The 23,947-nt window shown below is 40.8% G+C and overlaps 1 protein-coding gene across 5 annotated transcripts in view; it reads right to left on the bottom strand.

Moving 5' to 3' along the window:
- Nucleotides 1-47: 47 nt before the first annotated feature.
- ptprfb (protein tyrosine phosphatase receptor type Fb) overlaps nucleotides 48-23,947 on the bottom strand; it is a 181,668-nt gene continuing 157,768 nt past the window's right edge. For all 5 annotated transcript variants that reach the window (XM_079244008.1, XM_079244010.1, XM_079244011.1 and 2 more), the window contains 12 exons: nucleotides 23,527-23,624; nucleotides 20,380-20,503; nucleotides 19,872-20,047; nucleotides 14,050-14,169; nucleotides 12,940-13,094; nucleotides 11,141-11,426; nucleotides 10,051-10,229; nucleotides 5,862-5,988; nucleotides 4,712-4,837; nucleotides 3,036-3,190; nucleotides 1,809-1,944; nucleotides 48-1,330 (listed from right to left, as the gene is read on the bottom strand). In XM_079244008.1, the coding sequence (XP_079100134.1) occupies nucleotides 1,262-1,330; nucleotides 1,809-1,944; nucleotides 3,036-3,190; nucleotides 4,712-4,837; nucleotides 5,862-5,988; nucleotides 10,051-10,229; nucleotides 11,141-11,426; nucleotides 12,940-13,094; nucleotides 14,050-14,169; nucleotides 19,872-20,047; nucleotides 20,380-20,503; nucleotides 23,527-23,624 (1,751 nt within the window). In that variant the 3' untranslated portion in view covers nucleotides 48-1,261. The remainder of the gene's footprint in view (nucleotides 1,331-1,808; nucleotides 1,945-3,035; nucleotides 3,191-4,711; nucleotides 4,838-5,861; nucleotides 5,989-10,050; nucleotides 10,230-11,140; nucleotides 11,427-12,939; nucleotides 13,095-14,049; nucleotides 14,170-19,871; nucleotides 20,048-20,379; nucleotides 20,504-23,526; nucleotides 23,625-23,947) is intronic.

Genomic DNA, 23,947 nt, shown 5'->3' with positions numbered 1-23,947 from the left:
TGAGTCTCTGTCCCTCTGGTAGGAATGGTTGATTCTGTACAGGTGCTGACGTTGATGGCTCTTCTCCTCAGCCCATGTCAACCACTTCCATACCTTTCTGGTCCACGTGGTTCCACTCCATAAAACTGATCAGGACAACAGAGGAGATAGGAGGGACTTGAAGAGCATCTTTATTCAGAGATCGGGAGTTTATTTTTCTGTTGTCTACCCTTTGGGTACAAAAGTCTATTTTCTTCAGGTAAATTCTCCGTTTTGGAGTATGAAGGCCTCAATGCCACAGGCTTCTGATGAAAAAGAAAACCAAACCACAAGTAAAATTTAAAAAAATAAAAAAATAAAAAAACAAAAAACAAAAAAGAACATAAAACATAGAAATAATGTGCTTCCCATTCCTGTGCACCTCTGATTTAGTATAGATCCTTGTTAGGTTATTTACTTGTGTTTTTAGCTAGCTACCACATTAACAGAGGGACGACGACAGCATGTCTGTGCTCTGAAATCAGCTGATTCGCTTTGAAAACTGGGTAACGGCAAGTGAAAAGGCAATTCAACTTACTGAACTGAATGTCAACAAAAATAACTCTTATGACGCATAAACTGAATAAGAAAAATAAGCGAAACATCATGTGACAACAGAAATCTGACAGCAGCTCAGAGGACACTGGTCCTCCTGTATTAGTATCTAGGAACATGTCAAAACACATGTTCCGTGTGCTAAAGTACCCTAAAAATGATTATGAAAATAATACATGCCCAAAGATGGGCATTTTAAGACAGAGGAAATGTCTGATATTAAAATGGTTATTAAAAGCAACTTAAAATGCATACTAAACAATAATATTTGACATAAATCATAATATAAACAATACAATTAACAAAAAAATAAAACAGAGAGGATGCTCTCTTTGTGCTACCAGTAGCCTTTGACAATCAGGGAGGTTTGGCTTCGACAGAGCAGAGGGGCGAGCTGCCGGTCTGTGCTGTCAGATCTGTACAAGAGTTGTCATGTTTGTCATAGTCACTGTAGTGTTTCAGGTATTATATGTAAAGCAAAATCTCAGGTGGTTGGTTAACTCGGCGTATATCACTGTGATTTGTTAAAACCCGCAACGGGTCTGCAAGCACGTCCCTTTCTTCACCCTCCTCCGGTAGCTGCGAGGGGGTCAGATTTTAGGGGGTCAAGTGAGTTGATGGTGGCTGAGATGGGACACTTGGCACACTCCTGAGAGGTCTGACCAGGGATCCTGCTCGCTGGGAGTGGTTACGTTGCATAGTGGTCAAAGCTCCCCAAGTACTCCAGTGCTGCCCTGTAGCACAGCTGGTACTGGTCCTAAACAGAGGAAGAAGAAGACAGTGAGCAAGTCTTCATCCCTTCTAATTCCTCTCCAGCTAATCTAACACTTATTGTTACAAGCTGCTGTGTTCAGAAATGCAGAAGCATGAAATTACTGGAAACATTTATCCAAGAGACTCCTCTTCACAGCTTAGTAGTAGTTGTAGTACTTGTAGGCATTACTGAAAGTTCTGACACTTTTTCTTTTTGGTTTTGATTTAAAAACTTTACAAATGCGTTTAAACTCTTACTACGTTTGAGAAAAGTCGGAAAAGCTGCGGTAGCAGCAGAGAAGTCTGTCGTGGGATTTCCTCTGGGGGGGGTGGGGTGTCTCGCTAAAACCTCTATTAAAGAGGGATTTGTCCTCATTTTTGTTGAGTCCTCTTCAGAGAGGACATGTTTGGTAATGTCAAGCTTAAAGCACCAGCACATATAACATCACCTGTCAATCAAGCATATTGTAGGGTGTCCTTACCTCGGTCTGCACCATGGCAGGCCTCTGGGTGCGGAGCGTCTTTACCGTCTGGAAGAGGTCGACCACGCCTTCATACCTCATCCTCTCCAGCACGATGCTGAGGGTGATGAAGACTCCAGTCCTACCTACCCCGGCACTGCAAAACACACACAAACACACACACACACACACAACATACATAGTTATTATTCCATTTTCTGAAAGATAAAATCTCACTGATGACTGATGATTTGAATTTACTCTGTCTGGAAAGTTCATATTTGTTTATTTAGATGTTATTGCTTTTTGTTTTTATTAAAACCTTTGGCAGAGATGCTTCAGCTGAAATAATAAATTCTAAGTTGGCACAAAGAAGCTTGTTAATATAAATGAAGAATTTGTGAGTATTCCCCCTGTAGAAGATGATATACATAATGATAAGTACAAGAGATCAACCTGGGACGTTCTATAATGACGGACTATTCGGGAACTGCAAGTTCATTTCAAACAGGGAACTATGTCATGTTCTGTCTGTGTTCCCCCACTCCAAACACATTACAGTCTTTGTCTGGTAAATCTGGCACTCTGAAACTTCCCGTCTCATTTCTGTTGTTTCTTCAGGCTGTTCTGTTGTTTCATCTCCACCATCTACAGTCTGCGTACTTCCGTTTTTTATCTGCTACCTTCATCTGGAGCTCAACTGATGTTATTATGAGTCTAACTGTATGAAATACTTCATATTTCATGTCTGCATTTTTAAAGGGAAAAATCTCTGCTCCACATTATCTTTCCTATCGGACTCATCGTAGAGGTTAATTCCTACATCACTCATTCACGCAGTGCTAAAATCTACATTTATTCTAAGTGTTAACTTTAAAAATACAGTTTTATTTCATATTTTTGGGATTTTGGATGCTTTGCTTTAACTTAAAAAAATCAGTAAAACATATTGATTTAAATATTTGTTTTGTAATTGCTCATTTATGCAGATCTGTGAGTAATTAACTAATGAATGCCTTATGTACATAATTAAACATAAAAATCCCAAGACAGCTGTCCTTCTGTAAGAATTCAGCTGGGAGGAAGTTCCAGGATATTTTCTTCATGAAAAATGTGATTCTTTTCATTTTAAGTGTTAAAAATGATCCAATATTCAAAGTAAAAAAAAAAAATAAAAAAAAAAAGACATGAAAGAAAAAAACTAAAACTCAGTGTGTGTGTCTAATCAATGCAAGTGTTCTCCCTTACCTGCAGTGTACAGTGATTGGTCCATCCTGTCCAAACTGCTCTTTAGTTTTGTGCACTTGTCCAATGAAATCAATGAAGCCCTCACCAGTTTTTGGCACTCCTTGCTCGGGCCAGTCAGTAAACTGGAACTGGCGGATTGTTCTGGATTGTCCATCCTGATGGGCAACAAATAAGTTTAGTTTTATTTTTTTTTAAACATTTAAATGGCCCAGTATAAAACACTCCCCAGTTTAGATTTTTTCTCTGCATTCATACTCCATAAAACCCACAGCAAAAGCTTTTAAGAAGAAGCCTGTGAGTGCATTTAACCCTGTTGGTTGTCTTTTCTTCCAGATGAGGCGCAATGTGATTAAAGCCAACAAACCAGGATGGGAGACAAAACCAGCAGCGCTGCATCACTTGTGTAACTGCGACTTAGAAATACTCAACAAGGATGCACGAATTTCACAGCACTCTGGAGTCAGAATGCACAAATCAAATTTGTGTGCATACTTGGAGAGTATTTCTATTTATATCTCACATTAAAGCATTTGTTCTACGTTTATTCCAGCAAAGTGGTCCAGTGAGAGATTCTGCTGCCCAGTGTGTTCATGGTCCTAAAACCATGTTCAGAAAAGTACAAAACATAAAATCAAACATATATTCAGAGCAGAAAAATTGCAGCGAACACACACACACACACACACACACACACACACACACACACACACACACACACACACACACACATAGAGCAATAAAAGAAGGAGTGGATGTGGGATTAGAGTGTTGCTGTGGAATGAGCCTTCAGATGACAGTGAAGTATATTTTTAGCTCATTGAAACTACTGCATCACAGGGAGTTCCAGTACTGGCCCTCAGGGGCTGAAGGCTATGCTTTTCATGTATTTTCACAGCAATCTCCAAACACATCCATGCACACACACACACGCACACACACACAATCCATAGAGCGAGCATGCTGTTTCTAAATCTAGGTAAACATGTTTGATGGCGCATTCAGCTAGATGTCAGCCTGTCGGGGAAAATAACACGGGACACGTTCTGATCACCTCCACCTTGAAATCACAGTCGGTGTAATTCTGAGCGCTGAGCGTGACTGTCAGCACTTACATGAAAACCTAAAATTAATCCAATCGTGCATGAATTATTAAGAAACAGTGCCACCTTTTTACATTAAATATTTTACCTGTTTTTTAATTTTTTTAATTTTTTTTTTTATTCTTTCATCATATTAGACTTTTATTTAATTCATTTTTATATATTCTTCACATTTCCAAGGATACATCTACACAAGTGTAGATGTATCCTTCTCTGTTCTGTTTAGTTGCTGAAGCAAATTTAGTAATTACAAAGCAGATAAAGTGTGTATGTGTGCATATTTATGTATTGTGCAGTGAGTGGCAGTGGATTGGATGACTCACGGATGCCTACTCAAGCAGCAAATGTAAAAATATACCATCCCCAGCCATGAATATAATAGAAAACAGCTGTCAAATATGTGTTAACTGTAGCGTGCATTATGCTTGAAAGGGTTAAAACGCATTTGGGTTGATTGGTTGTGTATGTGTTACATCCAACCATGCCCTTCCACCACGACAAGCATGCATGGACTTCTTGGAAAGCACACAAACACAAGAAGAAGGTCTGATTTTCACACAGAGTGGACCGACATACCCTGGCATCTGTGACTTTGAACTCTCTGAGGATGTACTGAGGCATGTTGTACTCAGCCATTGGATCCACCACAAAGTACTGGTACCTGGCTGAACGCTCTGCTGGCCAGTACTGATGGCATTTCTCCTGCAAGAGAAAAGAGAGGCAGATATTTTCAGAAGAGTCTTTTCTTTTTTTTCCCCCAAATACATCCAAAGAAAAAAACATAAGACTTTCACATAATGAGCACCTGGCATCCAAGTGCAGGATTTATTTTGTCAGCATGGGTTGCTGTAACGTTATTAATCATTTTGAGGCATGAGAATGTCTGTGCTTACAAAAGAGACTCCCAACAGACTAATCTGTGGTTCTAAAATACTGTCTGATTCATCCTAAAATGACTAAATATTTACATAGTTTGTTTGTGCTTCACTATTGCAGTGATGTGCATGATGTTGCTTTTTTCTTTTTCTTTTATCTAAAAATGGAGCAATGGGAAGTTTTGGGAGACGTGTTTATTCTTCCCTTTCTAAAAGTAAGATGAAGTGATCAATATCACTCTTGTGTCTGTCCCTTAGATATAAAGCTGGAGTCAACAGGTTTTTTTTTTTTAGCATTAAAATAACTCAAGGACAATAAAGCTACATGGATTCTACAAGGCAAAAAAAAAAAAAAAAAAAAAAAAAGCAAGTCAAAACTAAACACGAACTAGAGGACAATTTAATTTGGTTACTACCCCATGAATTCATATTTTAATGCTAAAGTAAGCTGTTGTCTCATTTAGCTTCACATCCTCAACAAGATAGAGAATAATTCTTAATATACACTACATTTTCTTCTTTAATTTGGCATAAATGCTGAAAAACCTTTAATTTAAAATGATCACAACCACCAGAATATGACAGAAAAGAATCCTGAAACCATTTACTATCAAGTCTGACTGAATAGCATCCTGGTTCCAACCCAGGTAGATTCCAGCCACTGCGGTGAGGAACTAAACTTTCAGCTGTGTTTATTGTTCAGGGTTGGAATGAATAATATTTGAGCAGTGTGGCGCAGCAGCTCAGCTGAACCGAGCCGGCATATAAAGATTATTATCATCCCTTGAAATGGTCCAGTGACCTTAAAAGGTGCCCTATCTATTGTGTTCAGAGCGTGTTTGTGTTATTACCCGGCCCATCTCTCGTAGCTTGGTCAGCATGACAACGATGGTAGAGTTGTGCTCCCACAGCATCCTCCAGAAGTCCTCAGTGGTCTCAGCCAGTGGTCCCTGTGTGGCCAGGTAGGCTTTCTGCTGTCTGAACGTACAAAATGACACAGGGCAGGAAAAGATGATTTATTCTCATTATCAGCATCACAGTGCTTTTTTATAATAGGCAGTATGGAGTATATATAGCTAAACAATAAATAGTGTGTGGATGTTAGCAAAGAGTCCACACTCAAAACTTGATCTTTTATGATCACTGTCCTTAGAAAAACATGACAGCTGAGGGAGAGCAAAGACCATTCCCAGAAAAATAAATTCCAAAGTTAGACTTAATATTGGAAGTAAAATGGTCACATTGTCTGATTTGAGTAGAAATATCTTGGAAATAAAACCTTGGCTGTTTGTTTTGGCAAGTAATCACACTACTTTATGTGTCCTTTGCAGTGTTGAATCTATTTTATAGTTGCACCTGCGGTCAAATTCTACGCGGTGATATTTAGCAGGGAGGAAAAATTATGTTGGTCCAAATCTACAATAATATTGTACTGGTAGTGTCTGGACTTGATGATGCTGTTATATTTGGTACTGTTGTACCTTTAACTTGTTTCAGTGGGATTTCCTGGTAACTGTTTTGGTTAGATCTCTAAGAACATGCAGGTTTTATATTTTATTTTATTTTTCATAAGAATCTGAAATAGACGACCTTCTACTCAACAACTGTTTTTTATTTAGACTTTTCTTTTATGTGTTTTGAAGTCCCATCTTCTGATTGGATGATTGAATGTAAGCGAACGTCTGTGTATAGACATTAAAATGGCCCATATATCTGATGAAGATGGGGAGACTAAAAGTTAAAACAGTCAATGAAACTGCATGTGCAACTCTTTCCACTGTCTTTCAGACAGTAATTCAGTTGCAAATGCCTGGCTTCATAGTTTAAAACAAATTATTTTATTTTCCCTTTCCCAACAATTTTATGCTAATTTGAAATGATGGGTTTTTTTTTTATGATCCTTTGAAACTGTGACTTTATTGTCAGGAATTAAGTATATCTTTGCAATTTTATTACACCCAATTGTCTGGGTTTATAACATGAAATTGTTTTTAGAGTTACAAGTTTCTGATTTTACAATCTTTGCAGAAAATTTTGAGATTTATTTTTCTTCAAAATTTACATGAGCTCTATTTCCTAATCTAACCTTTTGCCAAATAAAATGTGAAGGGTTTTATTATAGGCTGGCTGCATCCTTCCCACAGCCAGTCTGGTCCTTGTACGTGATCATTTTTAGGCTACTGTGTTCCTTTGTCTATGAGTCCCCTTGACACTGTCTGATGAATGATGTGTTCCTGGCAACATATGAGGAAATGTCAGGCAACTCAAGACCTTTGCACAGCACTATGCATAGACAGACACAAACTGTAATCCGCTCTGAAAAAGGAAATAAAGAGCCTAAAAACACTCATGACTAAAAGCACTCACACCGCAGTGCCAGGCTGTTCTGTCTTAGCACACTGTAATATACTGAAAATATTTTCTGTGCATTTAATGTACAGACTAAATCATTTATGGTAACTATATCAATCCTCAGGCAATTCAAGCCCATATAGATCCTCTCCTCCTTCTGGTCTGGAACACAATACAGAATTACAGAGAGAGAGAGGGAGAGAGAGAGAGAGAGCACTTGATATGCTCACAAAACTAAAGATGAGCTCATCCACTGATGTGCCAGAGCTATGCTGGTATCCTACGTGACTTTCGTCCAGCTGAGCAGTTCTTTTGTCAACCAGCAGGTGGTAGCAGCGTGCTATTCAACAAATAGAGAGTCGAGCAATGCAACACACCAATGCATGCATAATTGAGTGCAGACACACTCTCACATGTTTGCAGCACATGTTAACTTGCATCCAGGTGTAGGCTTTTATCTGTGCAGCGCTTTTACATGTCTCAGGCACGCTGCTCCTCACACGCACACACTCAGTCACACACTGAGCCACGGCTGAGCAACTGATGAAGATGCTGCAGGCGAGTCACTAATGTGGAACTGGGAGATTAGAATATGCTCAGGGCTTCACTCGTACGAACACAGAAACAACAGACTGGTGGAGAGGAGAAGAGACGACGTGAGGAGAGGAAAGCAAAAGAGAGGAATCAAGTGTAGAAGATGAGAATGGAAAAGGAAAAAAAAAAACTATAGAGTAGAGATGTACAAAGCAAAGCGACGGCGTGGAGGGGAGATGAAAAGAGCGAGCACTGCTCTTTCCAGCTGGCCATCAGAGTGCAACACAGGACTCGCTGCTGAGGATGAGGGGGAGAGGAGGGAAGTGCTGGAGAAGGGAAGTTAACAGCACAACAGGATGAATGGGAAACTTCCAACTGAAAAGGGTGGATTTCATTTAACCTTAAAAAATGTCCCCTAGCCCAAATAAAAAAAACAACGGTAACACACAGCTCTGTCTTCTCTGTATGTCCTGGTGAGCGTGCTGGCAAACGTCACAGAGCACTCTCTGCTCCGTCCCACATGACTGCGGTGCTGGAGGACATGGTGTTTCATTTCAACCTCATTACAATGCTGAAACTCCAGCCAGCATCGGAGCATATCCAGGGCTCGTGCCCCTGATAGCATAGCTGGAATCAATGGTTCCCCTCTCATTAGCTTAGCATATTATTGGCTTTTCTTGAAGGAGCTGGGGTGAAGGGCACTGGAGGCCCCCATTTAGTTTTTATTTATGCTTGCGTCTTAAAAGCAGCTTAATTACACAGTGCCGCTGGTCCCCACCCGGATGCCTGTCTCTGCCATGATGTTTGGAAGGAAAATCAGGACGGTGAATGAGAGAAGAAGGCGAGAGCAGAAAGAGATCGGAAGGAGGTGAGAAGGAGGCAGATGGAGGAGGAGTAAGGAGAGAAAGAAGACAAAAAAGAAGGAACAGATAGCAAGAAGTGAGAAACAGAATGTGTAGGAGGGAAGGAAAAAAAAAGGTAGGAGAGGGTTGGGGAGTTAGGAAACACTCATCACTACACTCGCTTGCTGCAATTATGCTATTTACACTGCAACAATGTAGGCTGAGCCTCTCTGGAGCGCCTTCTCATTAACAGCAGCGCTAGAGAGAGGGATGGGGTGGGGGTGGGGGTGGGACAGGGGGGAGGTGTTGTCTCTGCCACGGCCCAATCCCAGGCAGAACCCCATATGGACTAAATGGCATTTCACGCTCACTAAATCCATCCCTTCACTTAAAGCGCAGAAGAGTCAGCTCTGTCTGTCACTCCCCACACTTATAGAGATATAAAACACAGAGCTGCCTTTTCATCTTCCTCCCTCTAGGAAGCAATTTGGACTCAGAGCACACGGGGACATGCAGCAGCTTCCGTATAAAGGCAGCAGTGGCTCAGTGAAGGAGAGCAGCATTGACAGAGCTGGGAGTAATTCTTGCAACTGGATACTGCCCACTGTGGCCTCCTCTTCAATCCCCTCCCATGCAGTTTTATCCAGTCCGATGTGAATACATATTGCATTTTTCACACCTGTGACTCTTTGATGCCAGAGAACAACTGCAGACCTGTTAACATTCAGTGCAGTCGGGAAAGTAGCAGGATGGGGATGCAGTTTCGCTTCTGGTGGATCTGTGCCAAAGGTCATCGGATTTTTAATTCATCAGTGACTGGTTAATTAAAAAGCATAAACTTAAAAGGTTGCTTACATCCATGTCGGATGGCCTACACAGTGTTTGGAAAGCTTTCTGTGCAAAGCTTTGCAAGTTTGGAAACAGCTGAAGTTGTTACCACGTTAATATATATGTAATCAAACCCACTGTTTGTCTGCACACTGCCTCACACACTGAAGCATTAGTGAGCTTACACCATTAGAAAGTAATGAAGTGAAGGCTTTGCTGGGCTTTAAAGACAGCAGAATGTGGTTTTGTATTTTCTAAAAAGGCTCCCACTTGTCAGCTACGTGTTTGTGTGTATACATTCACAAAAACAAGGTTACAACCCCGTTATTTGAACATATTTACATATTTCCACCTGTTTAATGCATCGTTTGTCTTTAGTCTTTGCAGGGGGATTTGTTTAAAAGAGCAGCAGACGAGAAAGCCACTCTCAGCTATTTATCTTCACAGATATTTCAAATCGGAAAAAATGGAGTCCTTTGCTGACCTGTATCCATCAATGCAGCTGGCGTTGATGTAGTCAGAGCCCTCGACACCACGGATGGGCTGCAGGCAGACACGGGTGGACTCAAAAGGCATGATGTTGACCAGCCGGTTCTTGAACTTGTTGCAGGGCAAGTTGGCGCTGATGAAGCGTGACGTGTGGGCCTTGGAGTTGGCCAGTCTCTGTTTATTAAAATGTGGAAAGAAGCCAAACAGGGAAAAGAGATGGAAATAAAAACATGAGTGGCCTGAAGTAAGCAAGCAAAGGAAGCCTGAAAGACTTCTCTGACAAGTCTTATTGTGTTGTTAGTGATGTGTTGTCTTCTCATGGCGAATACGAAGCTCTGGCCAGAAAAGGGTTGCAGTCGACTTTTTCCCACAGTAAGTCCTGGAGCTTGCTCCGAGGACTGCACGTTTGTCACAAGCCCGGTGCTGGCAATAGACAGATCGCAGATGGACAGCGCAGGAGTGTGTACCGGCAGTCATGGTACTGCAGGGGAATTTGTGTGTGTGTTTTGGCCGGACTGTGTGGGGATGGAGATTGTGGCCGCATGTACGCCGCAATCATTCTCTCACTCTTCCATTCGGCAGGAGTGTAGATGCTATTATCACTTCAAACAGAATGGATCATGGTCATAAGAGGGCTAATGGCAGAGCCGTGCGGGGAGGAAAGTGTGTAATAACATCACAGTCGATGGCTATTGACAGAAAGGGTCCGTGTTGCGGCGACCTTGAACACTAGCTGCGTGTGTGTCAGTCATTTCATAATTGTCAGTGTGTAGGTGTTTTCATGCGTGTTTGTTCTGGTCCATTTGTCCCTGAAACACGCGTCTGTCTGCCTGTATGTGCTGGTGCTGATGCTGCGTGTGGATGCTGTGATGCCTCAGCAACAATGTCACCGAGATAAACTTCAGTGCATCAGCTGATTTGGTGGCTTAGTTATCTCTGACATGTGTCAGTCTGGAGTAAGTTAGCGACTGCAGCGTGCTGCACCCTTAAAGTCTGTTATTAAATACGATTATATGTTTTTTCATTTGGACACACATATAAAAATCCCACAAAACATGAAGTATTTTAGACTATGTTTCAGTCACCTTGAACTCCAGCTCCATAGATGTGACGGTCTCGCCAGGCGGGGGCTGAGTGAGTTTCTGGATGTGGGCGTACAGGTTGCGCGCGGGCACCTCGGTGTTGCCACAGGTGGCGGCTTCCAGTAGGGCTTCGTGGATGAAGATGTACTGGTCCTCGGTCTGGACCATGTAGTTTCTCTGAGCGCGCATGCACGTCACGTGGCCGTATATGTCCACAGTCTTCTCATGCTTCATGCGCTCCAGCATGGCATCGATCACAATGAAGCAGCCAGTCCGGCCCACACCCGCGCTGACGAAGAGAGAGACACACACAGAGAAAAGTAAACAACTGTGCTTCACTGTTTGTTTAGAGAATCATTACATTGTGGTCAAAGAGGCGTGGAAATCAATACCTGAGATGAATCAGAATGCACTGTGCAAAGTGTTGCAAGGTAAAATTCTCAACCTTAATATCATTTTCTGGGCTTCACAGCTGAAAATGTACAACTAAAGATGAACTTAGTGGTTGCTGTGTGTAAGTTTCATTCTGAACTGGGCCTTCTTCCTCTTCACTAAAAACTGATGCTAACTGATGGAACATCAGATCCTAAAAACATGTCATTTGTTTCATCTCAAGATTGGATTAGGCAGAACAGAAGCAAACAAAATGCCCTGCAATAAGCTGTATGCTAAGGTTAGTTACAGACTTTTTATAATGTTTTCTAATCTGTCCTAGTTGGATATGAGAAAGTCATTAAACATAATGACTACAGTGCTTGAAGAAGTGACAGACAACAGAAGAAACAGTTTGTTTCACAGTGGTTACACTTTAGAGCACAATTAAGCACCTTCACTTCCACATGAAATCTGCTGCAGTTGCTAATTATATGCATATCCCATTTTATGCTAATGAAGCATGTATGAGTGTGCAATCTACTTAAATACATTCCCTAACCTTTAGGAGGCCTATTTGTTCTGCCGACATCCATGAAGTATAAATTCACAACTACAAGGGCTGTATGTATAATCTCGGTCTCAAAAGAAATCGGAGACATGTAAGATTACTAGAAAAGTGTCAGAATCAACACGTGTTACTATGGTCAGGCAGATTTTGTGAGGTGGAATAAAACTTTTGAGCACAAAATGCAACAGAGAAAGAAGGTTTATGATTATGTGAATTTTTTTTGGTTGCTAACTCAAAGTGTTTTTGTCACACAGTGATGAGACAGACGTCTTAGTAATCAGCAGAGCCTCTGCTTTTATATGACGCATTGCTTGTGTGGTTTGCTTGAAGTGGAGGAATGAACAAAAGCTCTACAATGGACAACTCTCTTGTCGTGTTTTTGCTGAATATCCTAGAACTGCTTCGGGTTTGAGTTGTGTTTTGATGCCAATACTGAGTTTCTCTCTGTGATTTAGGAGTGGTGCTTCCTATGGTGTGCAAAGATCTTTTGTACTGCATTCTCCTCATGCAGCTCTTGTGAAGAAGATGTTAACTGAAAACAACACCCAGTGGTCTGTGGTGGCCAAACAGCAACACATTACCAAAGCAAATCAATAGGAAAAGAATAACGGCGCGGAGATCAACAGCAGAATTTCATTATCTGCATCTTTATAGTGCTGTTGTAAAAAATCTCTATATAACACATTGTTATGATTTCAATGACTTTAGAAAATTAAACTTAAATGCAAAATTTGGGTCTATAAACGTTCATGATAACCGGAGGTAAAGGTGAAATATGAGATTTATGATACACAAAGCTGGTCAAATTATGATCATCTAGATTTGTGAGTATGCACATCTTATTCCATAATGTACCCACCTGCAGTGGACCACCATGGGCCCTGCATCTGGAGGATTGCAGGCCTTTACCCGCCGTAAGAAGGCCAGAATGGGTGTGGGGTACTCGGGCACCCCGTGGTCGGGCCAGGCCATGAACTGGAACTGTCTCACCTCCCTTTTCTCACTGGAGCCATTCTGCAGGAAAGTCATGCCAGTCAGATCAGTGGAAAAGTGTCAGATTGAGCTTAGTGGGATATCTTGTATGCTGAATTGGAACTTGCTGCTTTTCAAACGGAGACTTTTCATGCTCTACAAATTATGTTTTAACAAGAAAAGGTCATATTGCTTTATGAAAAAGAGATGAAATTGTATAGCTGAAATCAGTGGAGCCTGTCTTTTCTCTTCTCTCTCACGCTCCATGAGAATGTATTCCATTACTACATGTCATTAACTTTGTGTCTCTCTCTGGACGTTTATGCTGTTTTTCCTCTATATACCTCCAAAGCTGGAAGCTTTTGCTCTGAGATTACTATCCTAATATGTCCTTTTTTCTTCTAAAGTCACCGAGGTGACCGTTGCTGTGAAATAGCACTATATGAACAAAACTGCTCCAAATTAACTCCCACAAATGCGGATATTTGAAGCAGAGGTCTCCAGTTAAATCCAAACCTTAATAGCAAAAGATAATACACTCTACTTTTTAGAGCTGTAATCATTCTGGAAGCAGTCGTGTTGACAACATATATAACTCTGGAATTGAACTTTAGAAGTCGCTCTGAGATGGTTACCCGGAAAGGATTTTCTGTCATCATCATGAATGAAACTAAGAAATTGCTCCAGCTAGACTTACGCTTAATTAAGAATCATAATAATGTCAGAAATAATGAGTGAGTAATGGAGAGAAATGGAGAAAGAGGAATAAAGGATAAAACCATCACTGCAGCTGAGGATGCAAATCAAAGAGAAAAAACATTCTATCTTTCACTGCCTTGAAGAGAACAAGAGATAAATATCGAAAAAAAATAACACCATTGAAAAAAGCAGCATAGCTTTTATCTGTTATCAGTGAAATGAAAAATAACATGAAAATGTGATTCACTACCGATGCCAGTCATGAGTAAACCTCAGAGAGAAAAAGGCATCATCCTACCTTGTAGAGGGCAAAAGTACGGACGCTGTAAGTGGCCAAATCCACAGTGTCCAACATGGTGACCTGGATCATTCCGTAGGTCTCTGTTCCTCGTGACGGCCAATACTGGTCACACTTCACCTGGCAGAGCAAGAGAGAGAGAGAGAAAGAGAGAGGGAGAGGGCACACTGTCAGGACTGAAGAGCTGCGAACATCCAGTCTGAGGCTGGTGAGAGGGCTGTAGGATCACGCTGATTAACAAGGAGGAAACATTAAAGAGGTCAGATCAAAGGCTTTGTCCACTGTCTAATTAAGAACTGAAGACCAAAAGTCAACTCCTGTGTCGCTGAAAAAACATGCACGAGCGAGTCAAGCTTTTGCACATGCGCTCATGCGTGTCTGTATTTGAAGCACGCTTCAAATGAGCACTTTGTTTGTTACAAGCGTGTGATCATTTCCAATTAGTTAATTGTCCGGTGGTTTGCAGCCCTTTTGTCATGTGTGCTTTTGGCACATTTGTGACGACTGGCCCCTGAACTGTGGAGGGAAATACGTTTAAATTCTTACTCTGGCCTGGCGTGAAGGAACAGCAGGTTAGACCACCTGGCTCCATATGTGCACAGAGCAAACTTCACAGTGGAACTAATGTGACTGCACTTTACTGCCTCTGAAAACCAAACAGTGGCCTTTACCACTTTCTTTTTTTTTTTTTATCCTACTTGTGGTTTAGCAGGGTGCAAGTGGCATATATTAGAACAAAATTTCAAAGATCAGTTGGACAAACATGAGATTCTTCTCACAATGTTGATGGACTGCACTAATGGGCGCCTCAGGAGATTGGATCGGATTTTCAAAAGGCAGTGATAAGGAGTTAAAAGCAGCCCATGCATCTGCACAATCAAGACTCATTCAGTGTTTATAACACAAGATCTAACAGCTTTCCACAAGGTGTCAGAGTTCATAGAAACCTATGAGTCACGTCATTATCCAAACACTTAGCACAGCCGGTTGATTGGTCATTTTTCTGGTTTCTGGGCTCAACCGATTCACTGTTAATGCGCTCAAGACAAAACTCTTGTCTGGAACCTGATCCTTTATTTTTTTTTTATTCAGCTGGCTGAATATGTTTAACAAGAAGCCCAACCAATTTCCAGTCAGTTAAAGCCAGTCTAACAAGTAACATGACTGAGAAAAGAAAACATCGGTACAAATTAGTCCTTTCAAAGATACACCGGAGGTGTAATTTACCAGAAAAAGAGTAAAAACCTTTCAATGTCACAACTGCTTGGACTGAAGCTACTGCCATATATTCAGTAAACGGGAGCAGCAGATGTGCCACAGGTAAGCTAATCCTATTGATATTGCAGTACTGCGCTGACATTTTGAAGCACTTTGGTTGTCTCAGGCAGCCACCGCAAATTGACAAGCAAAAATGTGCGAAAATCCCCACCACACATAAACACACGCATTTCACTTCCCCTGGAGACAGCTCCCATTCAGAGACACAGGCAGATCTTGCAGAAGAAACTCAAGTGAATGATGGGGAACTGCTTGCAGCGCAAACATATGGATTAGCAGTCACTGCAGTAATGAATATCGCTGTGCCGTCTGAGGTTCGCTGGCAGATTCTCCCTCACACTGACTCACAAATAGATGCAGAGACAGACACACGGGCCACCGGTTTCATCTGCCTCTGCTTTGAACCCTTCTTCTCACATGTCTTCACCTGGCCTTTTGCAGCAGGCGTAGACCTCTTATCTACACACACACACAGTCTCGGCGGTGGGAAGCTGACTCACTCACTGTATGAGAGTATTTTTTTTCTTTTAAAAGAGACAAATAATGAATGTGTATTTAAACACATGAAGCGGCCTAAATGACTGTAAAATCATTAGAGCGCCTTGTCTGTGCTTGTTTATGTGCAAGTACACAGAGACTGATCCCCTACCCTAAAGCTCAGTTTACTGTGATTGGCCACTTGCACAGGCCTTGAAAGACACAGACATCATTATACAATAACAAAATCTTTCAGAAAGTAAAGACATTTGCATTTTTTATTGCATCTGAGTCAATTCCTGCGTCATTTTTACATGGGTTTTGCCTCATAGATCACAAGTCTCCATTATAATGGAAAAAAAATGAACAGATTGATTCAACACATTAAGATGATACAAGAAAAATGTATTATCATCTTAGTCCAAGCAAAACCAGACCTACAAAAAACATGTAAAGAGTCTGACTAAACATGTAAAACTAAACCTCTGAAAACCAGACAAGCACACCAAGATAGTGTGACTAGACGTCAAGCAACTCTGGCATGTACACCCTCGTCTAAACCTGCAAAGCTTATGTGTATGTTAAGACTGCTAAATCACCAATGAAGCTGCTTTAATTCACATATTTGTAAAATTTGTTTGTAAGACAGCTGAACGTATCAGAAAATGTGACTGACAAGCAGCTGGTTCAAACTTTTGTTGTATTAAAATTTTCATTTTATAGTAAAAACCATTTTATAAACGTAGTCTCATCTGACAAAAATCACAATTAAAGTCATCTTCAAGGATGGAACAGTTTGGTTTCATAGGCTCCTTTGGTGAAATCTGTCTGTGTCTCAGCAGTAAACCGGGAGACGATCGGCCTGACTCAGCAAAAGAAAATGTCAGTGTGATGCAAGTGCAACCCAGATACATGCGAATCTCAACATTTGACTCATTAGCCTAATTGGACTAATGGTCACAACCTTTTAACTGGAGCCAGTTGGGAGAATTGAAGTCTTCACCATTTCAGACCATCAGCATTGCTTTTAACGCATCATCTTTTAGTGTAGAGGATCTTTAAGATCAGCTCTTATGCTGTTTTCTTTTCGTTTCTCTCATTAATGGTCATGGGGGAGGGACATAAAAGTTTGAGAAAGTGCTTAATTGGAAACAGAATTAATACATACCCTTGAGTGCTGAATGAGTCATCAGCATAATAATTTCCCAGCAAATGAGCAACTGCAAAATACCACTAAGGACATGAACAACACAGCTAGTGTTTGATCATGTTAGGCCAGAGTCTGATGCTTAGAAGGGACAGAAGATAAAAGACAAAATATATATTTGTAAAAGAAAATTTGCTCAATCGAAATGGGAACTTAAACACAGCATGATGTAATATTAGCTATTCTTTTGTTCTCTACCTGCAAAACTGTTTGCTTTATCAAGTTTAAGGTCTGAATTTTCAGGGTATTTCCATGTATTTATTAGTGTTTTTTCATGCAGAAGAAATTAAATCCGTTTAATTCACAGCTGGAAGACTGTTAGGAATCTTTTACAGGTTATTTCTCACTTCACCACATTTGCCCTCCATTATACTGAGGATTGTTGTTTATTTATTTACTGCCCACTGTTTAAAGAATAATACCATATAAATATAATAAAGTGTGCCACAATGGAGTTCGTCACCTTCTGCAGTGTCCTCTTTCATAATGTGTAACTTGCAGTTTCGCTGTACTCTAGTCCAGTGTTTTTCAACCACTAGTGTGCCGCGAGATTCTCAGGTGTGCCCTGGGAAATTACCCATTTTCACCAAATTGGTCTAAAAAGCAGCTCTGTGTTCAGGCCCCAGTGAAAGATAATAAAATTCCTTCTTTTTGTGATTATCTGATTTCTATTTAAGAGACTTTGACAAGATGGACTTTATATTAATACTATGGACTTTTTTTTTTTTTTAAAAACATTTTGGTTCGTGATGTGCATTGTATTTTTTCAGTAAAAAAAAAGTGTGCCTTGGCTCAAAAAAGGTTGAAAAACACTGCTCTAGTCTACGTGTGAAAAAAAATCTGGTGAAAACTGTGTTCTCTTGCATATTGTTGAGGTGGGGAAAGCTGCTTCATTTCTCTTTAAGTTGCTTATATTGTGGCGTTTCAATATCTTTAATCCCAGCGTATGTATTTGCAGCTGCGTCTCTGGGATCAAAGCAGGAGTGCCGTGTTTATCTGTCACATGCAGTGACAGAAATTGCCACTCAGACACACTAAATATATAGGAAGGCATTTGTGAGCGCACCCATGTCCTCGCCGTCAAGTGAATGAGTAATAAAAATCATCTTATCAAAAGCATCCGTGCTGGAGATATTCTCCAAGGTGCAAATAAATGAGCTCTGCTCCAAGAAGATGCTGTGCGCTCATAATTTGCCTAAATGATTGATTGTACTGATAGCTCAAAATGAAAACAGATGATACGTTTTGAAGGAAGGTAAGCAATTTAGATTTTTCACTTTGACGAAACAATTACTTTCTTAAGGCCTCGGTTTGGATAAAATGTGCTTCAGGTGATGTTTCGCTCCAAATATTTATTAGTATCTAGGATTTTAGGTATGAGCTATTTCATTTACATTTCCTGTTACTTGCATTTCTTAGTCTGGGGACTCTTTCATTAGGGCGCCGTATGCACACACTAATAAAGTACCACATACTGGCAGGGATTCATGCTGGCTTTTTTTTTCCCTCCATGGAATTTATGAGCATAATTTTGCAATGGTAATTAAATAAACCAATTCCAACTTTGAGTCTCAAGCTGCCATATCCTCATTCTTTTTGCTTTTATTAGCCTGGATGTATTAAAGGAGCACAAAAATGTTGTTGGGTGACACTCCTCTTTAGCTCAAACTTTGGGAATTCATTATAGCTCCGTGGCTTCAGAGGGCCCAATTCAGAGAGTGCAACACAAATGAGACTGTCTGTGAAACCTCGGAGTAGCAATACAAAAATAAATATGCAGCAATCAAGAGCCGAAGTCTCTGCGCACTTTCATAACGGTGCGGTTAGGATGATTGTGGAAATCTAAAAATAATTACAACGTGCCTGTGCATGCTGTAATTTCACTGGAAATGTTCTTTTTTTTCCAGCAGTGCAACTGTTCTCTAATGCAAAGTTGAACCCGTATCTCTGTTAAAGACGCAAACAAACTACAGGTGTATAAAAGCTGCAGATCCTTGCTACTTCCCTAAAAAATCATCAAGGCAGAATTCCAGCTGAAGTTTTTGGAGATTGCTGAAGACTCATGAGTAGAGAAGCAACATGATGCTGTCCACAGACAACCAAAGTATCCTTTGAAGTCCGTGGGACTTTGATCTGGCTGACAAATCCTATATGCCTGCAGGCTTTGCTGTGTGTTAAAGTCCCTCTGTGTAAAGCTACATGAAAATAAACTTCTATATGCCAGGATACTCTATATCTGACCACCTCTCTGTTTCTGAATGTCAGCTGTTCGGGTGTGTTGTTGAATTGTTGACTTCGACAGCGTCAAGTTTTCCAAAAAATGATTTTCCTGCTGGCACCATTCTGGACTTTAATCACAGCTACTACTGGTTGATTGCTTCAGTCATTCATTTGTAGAATCGGGTATATGAAAAGTTATTACTTTACTTTTTAGAGTGTGCATATACGAGTGAATTAATGCATAATAACATTTGCTACGTACGAGTTTTTATTCCTGTTTAATTCTGAATAAAAGTTAATTCCGCTTTAAACTGATGAAAAATGACCATGTAAACACTTATATACTTATACACTTGTATACGTCATACGTGACATGCACCCTCTGTCCAATCAGAACTCTTCCTACTTGCTGCTCTGAAGAGGAATTAAGTAAGGACGTGTTTCATGTAAACCCTCATTCGGAATTATTATTTTCATGTAAACTCGTAGGAGAATAAGTTAATTCTGAATTATTTAATTCTAAATGATTAATTCTGAATTAAAAAACCCCATGTAATCACAGCCAGTGTGCTGGAATAGCTCCTAAAGAATGAAGTATTAGTGAGTGTAATACAATCAGTACCACTGTGCCGGTCCTTACCCGTGACTTTTCTTCTAGCCTTGTCATCATAACAATAGTGTTGGACCTCTGCTCCCACACCATCCTCCAGAAATCACTCAGTGTCTCTGGTAGAGGCCCCTGAGTAGCGATGTAGGCATTCTGCTTCCTGTATCCGTCGATGTAGTTGGCGTTTATGTAGTCACTGCCTGGAACAGCTGTAACAAAGACAAACACTTACTGTCTCTCCCAATATGCCTCCAGTTAGGATGATTTTTTATTGGAAACATTTCAGTCAAGATGAAAAATACATTTTTGGCAGCTGTCTTTCTGTACAAAGACAATCTGTGTCTGCTATTCTGTGACAGCGCTTTAATCAACACCGACTGACCCAAACAAGGTGCCCTGGCTGTGTGGATAAAACTTTCAGCGTTTAAAGCAGCAGAAGAAGGGATCCAAAAAGCTCTTGGAATATAATGCGGAGGGCTGAATCAAGAGCAGTTGCAGTCAATAGAAATCTGAGGGGTTAAGTGGTTTGCTGAGCTCCTACCATCAACAGAGGTGAGTACCACTCTGGAGTGGTCATAGGCGATGACGTTTGCATAGCGGTTCTTTGGCTTGTTGACTTCCATGTTGGAGTTTTCCCAGGTAAACTGCTGGCCTGGATCAATAGACTGAGACAGAGGGCAGGGGAAAAAAAAGAGAAAGCAAACGACAGAGAGAAAGAGAGAGAGTGATTATGAGAAAGTGGACAGAGAAGAAAACAAACAGAAGCACTAAAGGAGATACTTGAACGTGACATAAGTAAAGACTTGGAACAAAATTACTATCCTGTCACTCAACCAGCGGTAGTACGCTATGAAATTAAAAAAAAAAAACCTTTAATGTAACATATTGCACACCCACATCTTGACTCGGAGGATTTTGCGTGGTTTGACGTTTGCATATAAATTGCTTCTGCCGCCGTTGGTGGATTATCAGGTTCTTTATATGTATGTATAAGATTTGATGCCACTGACGAATTCAAATAAAGTACAAATGAAGGCGTTCATTGTGGTGATTTACATCAATCCAGAAAGAGGCCAAGGGAGCTTCATTTACAAAACCCAGCATAACAAGAATGATTGTTTTAGCTACAAAATGAGGGAAATGATCAAAGTTTGGAAGCTACAGACATTCTCTTCTGCATTTTAATGCTCATAATAAATGTTATTTTTGAGAAGTAACAGGCAGGATTTCTTTTGGTAAACTATGACTCCTCTCATCTTATCTTTCCTTCATTTTTCAGCTTGTATTTCCATTGCCTTTTCCTTCACAGTATTTTTGCTCCCTACTAGCCCCTCTCCATTTCCAGCCATTTCCTCTCTTACATCATTTGTCTCTTGGGAAAAAGACGACAGCAGACCGCATACATATTGATCCTAGGAGATATGTGATGGCCTCCTATCCCCTTGTTGGATAATGTCACAAAGTCTCTTGTTATTTCATATCGATCCCCCTCAGCTCACACCAGAACCTTGTCCAGCAATTCCTCCGACTTTTCACCTTGCAAATCCAGCTGCAGCTGGAATGACACCGAGACTTTTTGACCCCCACTCATTTAAAGCTTGTCAAACAGGTAGAATAAAATGAGAAATTAACCTCCCACCCTGACAGAGCATTTGACCTCCAGATAGATGAATCTCTGTCATTCCTTGGTTATTTTGGAAATGAAGGGTGGACCTTTTCTCCTGTAAACTTTCACCGCTTTCTCCGTAAGCAGAACCTCTGAAGGCAGCAATAAGCAAAAAGCTGCTTTCAAGCTTTTTTTTTTTTTTTTTGGAAAGTTTGTTTGTAGAAGAAGTTACGTACTGGTACGTACTGGTTGCTTCTGAACAAGATATGAAAAATCTGATGTGTTCATACGCAAGAAATTCTTCTGCACATCTCCCAATTACTTAGCCGTGGGAGTCATGGGGCATGATGAGCTCAGCGCTGCCAGTTCTCTGCCCGTGAACAGCAGTATGCAGAGAAAGATTTTATTTGCAGTCATTTTCATTTGAGAGCTCAGTGAACACAGCAGGCACACTAGAGTGATGACAACTAGCAAACAAGTTTTGGTAGAGAGGTGAGCAACAAATGCCCAAGGTGTTCTCAGTGAAACACTGGAACTACTTTCAAATGAACATAATGATGGTGCTATGACGACTGTGGCATGATGCTCGTGGTGATAAAAAAAAAAAAAAAAAAAAAAAAAAAAAAAAAAAAAAAAAAAAGGTTGTCAGGGAGTTTGCAGGATGCCTGATTGACAAATTCTGCTCATTACCCCGAGTGTTCATTGCTCGGCATGATGCAGACTGGCGTTGGTGGTGGAGGAAGTGTCAGGCTGCTTAGAAACATGGGGGAGAAGAAGTGGTGAAGCCTCTACAAATTCAGTGCCTTGGGGTTCGACACGACGGGAGCAGTCGGAGAACGTGACTGAGACAAAGTGGCACGAGCTCTGCCACAGCGCCTCGGCTGGAGAATGGCCATCTGCCGGGGCAATGGAGGGGGGGAGGGCTCTTCCCTGGCTTTGAATGACTTTTGCAGGGAGGAAAATGAGGCTGGGCTGTTTGCCTGCGGTCATACAAGCCAGTTGCTCTGGTTTGATTTGTTTAAACTCACTCAGCAGACCAGGAGAGTGATGGGCTGAAGAGGCATTGAGGATCACAACAAAGCCCTTAATTGAGTGGAAATGATTTTTTTATCATCAAGGCGTAATTTGCAAGACAACACATTGAAATGGCTGAAGATTTCAGAGACGTTCGTCAACCACTTCCTAAAACACCCTACAAACTGATCATAAAGTTATCCAAATGCTCGGAGCATTTCTATGAAATTACATTAAGTAATTACATAAAAAAATCACGCATGAAATCTTAACAGAATGAAATGTCACTCATTAATAAGGAAAAAAGACAAACTTTGTATTTTGATTAAAGGATTTTTATGGATCTAAGTTTTTCACATCTTACAACAAATATATAATAAATCAAATATATCAGTTTCTTGGAAATTGGTCCTGTGGTGTTGATGTCAGGAAAAGTTTCTTTTGTAGGCTAAAACTGCAAAATGTAAAAGCAAAGCTCCAATAACTGAGGCGGTCTTGTTGGACCCATCAACAGAAAAGAGCTGATTAGATCAGACCCATCCGAAAATCAGAGCAAATAAATAAAAGACAAATCGTGTTTTTCTGTATTCAAGGATGCCTCTCCTCTTCATCTGGCCTTGCTTAGACCTCAAACCTGCAATGTACCACTTTAAATGCAAATTTGCTCCCTTTCTCTCTCTCTCTCTCTCTCTATCCTTTTTTATGGTGAGAACACTGAAAAGATAATCCCTCACTGAGTTGCAGTAGAGAGACCGCCTGCAAAATAACATTCTTCGGGGAAACAGCAAGATGCGCACAGATTGCTTAAGCGACTTGCCACCTGCTAGCTTGGTGAAAAAGCATCTCACAGCATTTAATGTAAGTGTTGGGATCCTGGTGGGATCTGTAATAGAGTTGTAAAAATGACTAAAGAATCTCTATGAAAGAAATCTTCCATAATCCATTAGAATACATGCATATGAGATCAAACGGATAAAAAGTTCCTTGCAGACACAATAGCAAAGAAATGCATTTGAAAGCTCGAAAGCGCATGAATCACTGGTACCGTATTAGTGTATTAGCTCTTACCTCGTACTCTTGGGAAAAGCGGAGGTTGTCATTGGCCTTAAGTCGCTCTATGTGGTCAGCTAAGTCAATGACAGGAATAGGTGGGTGCTCCCTCATTCCTGGGAAAGAGGAAGAGGAGGAGAAGAAGAGGAAAGAGTGAGACCTGTGATCCTACATCAAACATGCACGTCGACTTCCACAAACAATGGTTGGACCACAGGGTGAGTGAGGCTGCCAGCGGGACCATGAGGTGGCTGTGTAACAGTGAGCAGAGTGCATGTTGTTCAACAATGCATGAGGACAGGGAAAGAAGGAGATACAGGAATAGAGAGCGCACGAGTTGAAACAGGCTGGTGACATTCGGTGACATTTGGTGATATCATCATGCTAAGTGAGGAGGACAGAGGCGGGGCTGGAGCGGAGATGTGCATGAGTGATTGGG

This window comes from Telmatherina bonti (genome assembly GCF_933228915.1).
Source record: "Telmatherina bonti genome assembly, chromosome: 7".
NCBI classification, from domain to species: Eukaryota; Metazoa; Chordata; class Actinopteri; order Atheriniformes; family Telmatherinidae; genus Telmatherina; species Telmatherina bonti.
The sequence above is the reverse complement of the archived record's forward strand: the minus strand, read 5'-3'. Positions and strand labels throughout refer to the sequence as shown.